Source organism: Poeciliopsis prolifica, unplaced genomic scaffold, assembly GCF_027474105.1.
Source record: "Poeciliopsis prolifica strain line A6 unplaced genomic scaffold, Auburn_PproV2 SCAFFOLD015, whole genome shotgun sequence".
Classification (NCBI taxonomy): Eukaryota; Metazoa; Chordata; class Actinopteri; order Cyprinodontiformes; family Poeciliidae; genus Poeciliopsis; species Poeciliopsis prolifica.
In genome coordinates, this window is record NW_026562390.1 from 11,001,383 (window position 1) to 11,010,276 (window position 8,894).

An 8,894-nucleotide genomic window follows, 5' to 3' on the forward strand; every position below is an offset into this window, starting at 1 on the left:
TTCACAGGGCGTTTGAATACTTCTGTAAGGAACTGTGACATAAAGCTGACGATTGTCCGTCACTGACCTCTGTGGATGGGTCAATCGTAATTAAATGCACATCAGTTTTAAAAACATCTGAGTCATTAGCAAAATGTGGCCCTATTTAAAATAATTCTGAGAAGCCAAACTGTTTTTTGGTTTGTTTGTTTATTTTTAGACAATGTCAGATGTCGTGAAATGGTGGCAAATCTTATATTTTGTAAAGTTGTCAGTTCTACTATTGTGATCGCTGAAATCGTCACTGGCCTATTTTGCCCAACCTTATAGTTTCTAAAGGCATATTTGAAGTTCTAAACTTTATTTGCACTCAGGTGGGGTCTAATTGTCAACATTTCCATTTTCTGTTTAACACTGTTGTAAATTCCTAACTTGCTCAGTTAAACCGAGATGTAATAAATAATACGTAGGACCTCAATGTACATAAATATGTCTCCTGAAGTATTTTAAAATACTTGGCAGACAACTTTGCCAAGTATCGTGGATTTACTGCAGATCAGCAGGACATAATTAAAACTGTCACTGCCTCTTCAACCAGATCACATTTGAAAGGTTAACCTGCTGGTGTTGACCACAATATACCTAGTTAAGCCCATTGTTTGCGATGGATAGGGTCAAGTGATACATTGCAGAAATTATTAGAGAAATAGTGAAATAACATTAAATATTTGGTTTGGAAAATAAAAAATGTGTTTTAATATGAAATAAATCATGTACTTGTTCTATTCTAATGATAATTTACCCTAATTATTATTTAATAAAGGTTTTTATTATTATTATGATTACTATAAATTGTGGCGTTTGGAGATCCACAAGAAATGAGCCTATATTAACTTTGTGTTGTGGGTGTTTTTTTTTGTTTTGTTTTGTTTTTTTTTAAGCACCTTGGAGAACTCCTCTTTACGTCATGGCGCACCGCTTCATCTGAATCCTGGTTGTGCGTGAACTACGTCAAAACCTGCGCCGCAGCACCATATGCAGCACGGACACAGCTGCATTGTCTCCCTCCTTTCTTCATACTCTCTCGGGTTTTGCTACGTCCAGAATATGGCGACTCGCTCCCAGGATGTGAGAGATGTGTGACGGCTGCTGCCGGGAGGATGTGATGCCGGAGGTGAGACCACAGCGCCGCGGCTTGCGAGTTAATTGCTGAGCTGTTCTTGTATTGTTGCGCCTATCTGAAATGCTCATGTTGATATTTGCTTGGTTTTTTTTGTTTTTGTTTTGTTTTGTTTGTTTTGTTTTTTGTGCTCATGCTGTAGGTTCTCGGGATTGGCTGGAAGCTGGTGCCATTCAATAGCTGCGCTCTGCCCGTCTGCTTGATATAAACAACATGGACATCGCGCATTCCCCACACACTAAATATAGCTATTAAGGCCACAGGAGGGGGAGGACTGGTGTTATTCCGAGACAGTGGGCCGTCGTGGTGAACTCGAGCCACCTGAATTACCTTCCGGGGATTTTATCTTTTATTGGGGCCTCAGAAGGAAAACTCGATTCCGACCGAACATGCCCTCGGCGAACAACGTGAGATCCAGGGCGCGGGAGAGGAACAGCGTCCTGAGCAGACCCGAGTTCATGTCTCTGAATCATCAGCCCCTCCGCGGCGGCGCCGGGCCCCCGGAGAGCCGCTGCGGTCCGAAACGCGCGCCTCAAACCAAGCACCAAGCGATCCAGAAGAGCGAAGAACCTACCGAGGGCGGCAGCAAGGACAGAAGAGAGTCCACCAAGATGCCAGAGGAAGACTGCATGCAGCTCAACCCTTCCTTCAAAGGGATAGCAATGAACTCCCTCCTCGCCATTGACATCTGCCTGTCCAAACGAATGGGGGTGTGCGCCTCCACGGCGTCCTCCTGGGGAGGCTGCAGGTCCATGGTGGCCCTGCTGGCGCTCACGGGGCACGGCATCACGTGGATCATTGGCACTATCGTATGTCTGACACGGAGCAACACTCTGGCTGGTCAGGAGGTTCTCGTCAATCTGCTGCTGGGTAAATAAATACCACATCACGTCCACCAAGTTGCAGCACATCGGGTCATTATTTGGGAATGATTCTGATTCGCATCCACTTTTGCCGCTGCTTTGTTTCTTTGTCTCACGCATAAATTCTTATAAAATCTGACACATCAGCTAAAATGTTTTCAGCTAATAACCTTTGGTTTAATACAAGGGTTTATTGTAAGTGTTATCATCAGAAATGCATTATTGTTTCACAAAAACAGAAACATGGGTGAAAGCAGCGATTAATGATCCTGATTCTCCCACTGTGAGCAGAAAATTCTAAATTAAATGGCATTTTTAAATAACTTAAAATATATATATATTTTCACTTGGTCACAGTTAAATCAAGGATCAGGATGTTTACATTATTAACAGGTTCTATATTTTTTCTATATTTTTATGAGAAAAAAGTACACAGTGTATAGCCACACCAAAAGCTTCTTATGCTGAAGAAAAGCATTCCATATAGCATGATGCTGCCACCACCATGCTACACCATAGGGAAGGTGTGTCCAGGATGATGTACAGTGTCACTTTTTTGTTCCATAAATTTTTCTGATGCAAGTTCAATTTTAAGACTTATAAGAAACATGTTTGCTCTGTAGGCTTGTGGCAAACTGCAGTGGGAAATTCTAATTCATTACTTTCAACAACATGTTTGTTTTTGCCCTTCTTCGACAAAGGCCAGATTTGTGGATTACACGTTTAATTAATTAGTCATTATTCAACCTGAACTGTGGTACAGGGCAGCTCCTCCAGAGTTGCATGGTCCTCTTCACTGCCTGAGTGATTAATGTGATTAATGCCATGTTAAAGTAGGTTTGCTGTTGTTGTAAAGTGGCAACATGTGGAAAAGGTTTAGGGATATGAGTAATGTAGAAAGTCCATGCCTATGATATGCTCAAAATAATGCAAGCTCCAAAATAATGCAAGAACAACTTAAAAACATTCAAGCGTAGGTAGAGTGAAATCTTGGAAAATCCCTTCTTTTTGTGTGATTTTAATCCCATGTGAAAGGTGGGTTGTGTAAAGGCTTTACCAATCTGTATAAAGTTTATCAATTCAATATTTGGAACATGTGGATCAAGAAAAATGTACTTGCACAATGAACAATAACTCTTGTATTTAGCATTTTAAAAAATTATTTTATTGTCAAGAAGTTTGATAGCTTACTATCTTTTAGAAAGTTCAATTTTATCTCAAAATTTTTTCACTTTGAAACTTTGGCTTTGCTTACTGCCATATGTTAAAAACTGCTTCGATGACTTTCGAAAATATTTTAGACTTTTTGCCATATGTTTGCCTACACTGAGAGTGTTTGGGAAGGCTGCTGTTTCTTTTCCACTCCTTTTTTTTTTGTCTCTCCACAGAGACCAGATAGTTCGATCATATTTTTTATTTTATTATTATTATTATTTTAATTTTGGTTTTGTTTGTCCACTGGCTTCAGACAGAAACAAGAATCCTGACATTCCTCAAAAAAAATAATTACATTTCAGAGTTATCAGCGTCTTTCCCATATTCAATTTATTTTGGACACATAAGACAAACATCAAACTAAAAATTTGATATTTTCCAATTACAATAAGATGTTTTTCTAGTTTCATATTTGATGCTAGGTTATATGCGTAGCCTCAATCATCTGTGACACACAGATGTCACAGATGTGTTTGCAGTCACATGTATGCAGTCAAATGCTCAGTCTCAGTATAAAATACAGATTAATCACATGGAAATCACAAATCTGCTCACTGAGGCCATGCTGGAACTGATTGGAAGCCAACAAATCTCTGGATTTAGGACACTGTTGCATTGTGTTTGGGGTATTATTTGAGCTCCAGTGCTTGTTCATACTTGTGCTTGTTGAAACTATCACTTCCCTTTTTATGCAGAGGTTTTTGCATTATTATCAATCGCTGTAGGTTTAGCAGAAAACACTATAAATAGTTTATTCAGTTTTATTAAAATGTCTCAAAATTTGCAAAGAATTTCAATTCTCTGAGTTAGAGAAACATGCTTTTTATAATTCTTAATGAACACAACATATCTGTCCTATAATCAGGTTGTATTGAAAATTTGTTTGTTGGAAAGCCAATGCCTTTTTACTCCTCGTATTTTGGTATTTTTCAAATAAAATTGTAATATCTGAATCTTTAAAATGAAATCGAATATTTGAATATTTAGATAACCTCCTGAAACCACATTTTGAATGCCTTGCAGAATCATTCATATTTATAAACTTCTGTCACCGTTGAACACGTCACGACTGAAATTGCAATTGCATTTTATTGGAATTTTATGTGACAGACCAACACAAAGTAGTGCTTAGTAGTGCAGGAACTTACCCTCCCACCTCCATAGTCTGTAAAACCACCTTACATTCCACCTGGAAATGTTTTGGGCCATGTCTGCTATCTGTCAGAGAGTGAATTTGTTTGCCCTTTTCTTTTTCTAAATTGAATAAACTAATCTGGATAGGATGAAGAGGATCTCTGAATATCAAGTTTTGCCACAGATTCTCTTAGGTCTGGATAACTAACAGTATATGTCGTAATGGCCACATGAGCAATATTTATAGATAATATGTTTGATAGAATATTCAATAATAATTATTTTCAGCTAACTCCAACCCAAAGCCACGCAGCTTTCTGGGGGATGTAAGCAGAGGAAAGACTTTAGCTGTTCAAAGTCTCACGGTCAGCTTAGCAAGGTCTGTGGCATTAGCTAAGTCACTCACTCTTTGGTTACCTAGCATTAGCCTGTTGAGTAACATGTGCAGCAACAGTTTAAACTTCCCCCACTGTGCCTCAGTACTGCTTAAAAATAAACAAGGGCGTGGAGAGAAAATTGTGGATGAAACAGGAAAGGTCATGCTGCCAGTCTGGCACAATTTCAGACATCTAAAACAAACAAGCAAAAAAAAAAAAAACCCTAATAAATTATTATCAATATCAACTGATATGAGACACTTATATTGTGTTGCATTTTTCAACCAACCCATTCTGCCCTATTCTGTTTTGGATTAAGGTTTGTACTTTGACTGGGCCATTCTAACAAATGAATATGTTTTGATTTAAACCATTCCCTTGGTAACTCTGGCTGCATATGTTCAGTGTCTTGCGGCTGGAATAAATAGCATTATGAGAACGCTGAATCAGGGCACCAAAACCAGTTTGTCAAAGAGTTGATTTTAAGTGAGCGACAATGGCAGACTTGAAGTTGGAGATAGCAAAGGGGTCGTGGATATTTCTGGGACTGTCGCTGAGTTATAAATACTCTACAAATCTCTGGCATGCGAACTTGGAGCAAATGTTTCTTGGTATTATTGTATGCCACACTGGTTATTCTTAGTCACCAAGATATCTCTTTACACATTTATTCCAGTTGTTTTCAGACTCAGCAGGATTGCGAGACCTTAAAATAATGAAACAAGTACACACAGGTTCATAGCCTTTAAAAATCACTTGCAGTGATTATCCAGAGGTGTAAAGCAGGACATTGTACAGCTTATCTTAACCCATGTGAAAGTCAGATTACTGCATCCATGCTTGAACAAATACCAAAGATCGATAACTTGACATATTCCAAGAAATGAGAGAACTTCTAAGTGACATTAAACTTTACTGAAAAGCAAGGGAATTAAAAATAGAAAAGCTGATTCCAGCAATTGACTGCATGTCATCTGTTTTGGTAAACTATATCATAATTTTGAATGAATCTGGCCAGAATCACCAGTGAATGCATACTTTTGACTATAGCAAAGCAGATGTATTAGAATCTTCATATATACAGTATGAATATACCATACCACTGCCTCCGGGTGTTTCCTGGTCAATCAGTAGCAAATGTTTTTCAGAGGAAGATGCACTATTTAGTTTTAAAATGGCACAAACACAATTTTAGGAGTGAATTATTTCACGTCATTTATTAGACTGTTTTGTTGCCTGTTATTTTCAGCAAATCTGTGTTTTTACTATTTCTAATACAGTGTATATTTCCACTTTTTTGTATTTAACATCGCACATTGCATATCGCAAATCTTTAAAAAGAAAAGCTAAAAGGAAAAGTCAGAGCTACTGTCAATGTCGTGGATATAAACTAATGACTCCCTTAGTGGAAACATTTATGCAGTGAAACTCTTTGAACATTTTATGCACAGCATTAAGATTTTGATTCTCACACTCTCTTTTTTTCTTATAGCCCTCATTCTTGATGTCATGACGGTGGCTGGAGTCCAGAGACTGGTGAAGCGCAGAGGACCGTGGGAGATGACGCCGGGCTTCTTGGATTGCGTCGCCATGGATGTGTACGCTTTCCCTGCTGCTCATGCCAGTCGGGCTGCCATGGTCTCCAAATTCCTGCTGTCTCACCTGGTCCTGGCCGTGCCGCTGCGCATCCTGTTGGTGCTGTGGGCCTTCCTGGTGGGCATTTCTCGAGTGCTCCTGGGTAAACACCACCTAACTGACATGGTGTGTGGCTTCGCTCTGGGCATGTTTCACTTCAGTCTGATGGAGACGGTATGGCTGTCCTCAAACACTTGTCAGACTCTCATATCCATAAGTACACTCAGCTGGAGCCCTTTTTATTGAGCTTTGCTCGGCTTACATGATGCTGCAACTAATATTTCAACTGTGCAATACTGCAGACTTTGCTCTTTGGTCTCAAGGAGCTATTTATGCAGCAGGGAGGTTTTACTAAGCTGTGACCACAGAAAGCTGATATTTGGATGCAGATGCTGACTTGCATGCAATAAGCAGAAAATAAATAAATTAAAAAAAAATTAAAAAGTCACATGGGCCCCTGGACCCTTCAGGATTTTCATACAGCTTACTAAGTTCTAGATTTTATCTTTAATCCCCAGGTTTAGCAAACACTGAAGACAAAAAATCTCAAAAATGTTATCCTGTTTTCATCAGTAATTTAACCTGGAATTTCTCTTCTGGTTCTTGATTGGATCTTGCCTCCATTCAATTTTGCTATGTCTCATTCTTCCACTTCCTTTCTTTGATTTTTTTTAAACTGACACCATAATGAACAGTGTAGGGAGTTGGTTGTAGTACATATCCTACATTTCATCATTCTTATTTGGCACTGATGTAATATTTGTATATTTTTGATTGATTTTTTGCACTTTTTATTGTGAAGTTCCACTCTTTACCCTTTTTTATGCAGCTGATTTGAACCATTTGTGCACAGATACCAAGGAGAATTCAACATTTTTCTTATACTTTCAAAAATGAACCTCACAAATTGTATTGGTTTGTCATTAAAGGCTCTCTGACTCGCTGAAAAGCTGCAGCATATGTGTGCATATGAAGTGTGTTTTGTTTTCTTTCTTACTTTTTGGTGGAACTTGTTTGATATTTAAAATGAACAATGTATAGTGTACATGAGTTAGCTTTGTACTGTGCAGAAATCTGTGTACAATGTTTACACTTTGTTGCTGCATCTCAAAAATAAAACCAGATGTACAGTTGCAAAATATGTCTTTGGGTTTTATCAATTCTGTGGCACAAAATTCCCAACAACAAAAACAGTTTTTTCATGCACAAATGATCGTGACTTGGGTTTCTTGAGGTTGACCAATTCTATCCAGGAATATATATTATTAATGAGATGTTTTCCTGAATCCCAGCGGCTCATTCTAATACATTCATTCGCTTCAACCATCACATGCACTTCACTGTATCACATGTAATTCAACAGGGTCAGCAAAAGAAGAAGAAAAAAAGTGTATTCGGTGAAATCCTAAGTTACAGTATCTTCTCAAAGTTTTCACACAACTTGAAATGTATGTGCCGGAGAAACAAGCACATACCGGTAAATTTTTCGAAGTAGCTGTTTAAAGTTGTCCCTAAATTACTGCATATGCAACATGAGATCTCTCTACCATGTGAAATGTTGGACATGGCCAAAATTGTATTCATTCATACCATTTCAATCTATTGATTCTTCATACTTCAATTATACTGGGACCCAAATATTCACAAACTAAACAAAAAGCTGTATTATTTCTAAAAGGAAGCAGCACTAATGCAATGCCTTGTGGTCTTTAACATAATGAGGAACTGAAACTCCTTATCCTACTTCCTGAACCTTTACAGAAATCATTGCATTACAAAGTTGTCTGCCAAGTTGGTCTATTAACAAAAAACAAATCCTATGTAAAATTGTTAGGTTTTGTTGTTGCAACATGATAAAAAGTGAAAAAGGTTCACATGCTGTTGAAAATGTTTGCAAAGTCCTGTAGTTATGATGAGTCAAAAGAGAGAGAGTGTTTCCTTGCATGTTTCACAGCAAAAGACAAAAAAACAAAAAACCTTTTCTGAAAAGTCTTTTCAAAAAATATTTGAGGGGATCCATCAGTGTCCAGCAACTGAGAACATTTCCTAGATAAACCAGAACAGCAAACAGTTTCTTCCAAATGAAGACATAAAAAGATAAGCAACTTGTAAACAACTTGTTAAAATTCAAATTTGCTCTAAAATGCCAGAATTTTTGCAGCTCTGTATCAACAGAATGGTTTGCTTCTGAACATGTGCAAGAGTCATTCCTTCAAAATCAAGGCCTTTAGGCTTGCCTGGCGTACAACAAAAATATTGTGCCTCTGGACTGTATCGGCCATGTGCATGCAGTCAGTGTTCACAGACCCCACATGCCCATCTGTTGTGTCTTTCTCCTAATTTTGAGCTGTGTTTCAGTTAGATTAAGACTCAACAATCTTTAGGTGCCTCATACCTCATATATCGCATCTGCAGCTCAGTGCATGTTATTATGGTTACTATTAAATTATTTTGCCATATTTTCGCAAGCCTTCGTGAGCATCCCCAATGATAACTTCAGACCTCTGTTAC

The 8,894-nt window shown here is 38.2% G+C and overlaps 1 protein-coding gene across 1 annotated transcript; it reads left to right on the forward strand.

Moving 5' to 3' along the window:
* Positions 1–935: 935 nt before the first annotated feature.
* LOC129366743 (inactive phospholipid phosphatase 7) lies at positions 936–7,522 on the forward strand. The gene is made up of 3 exons (XM_055040748.1): positions 936–1,153; positions 1,302–2,029; positions 6,241–7,522. Exons 2-3 carry the CDS (start codon positions 1,549–1,551, stop codon positions 6,627–6,629), a joined length of 870 nt encoding a protein of 289 aa, XP_054896723.1. The 5' UTR covers positions 936–1,153; positions 1,302–1,548; the 3' UTR covers positions 6,630–7,522.
* Positions 7,523–8,894: the final 1,372 nt, after the last annotated feature.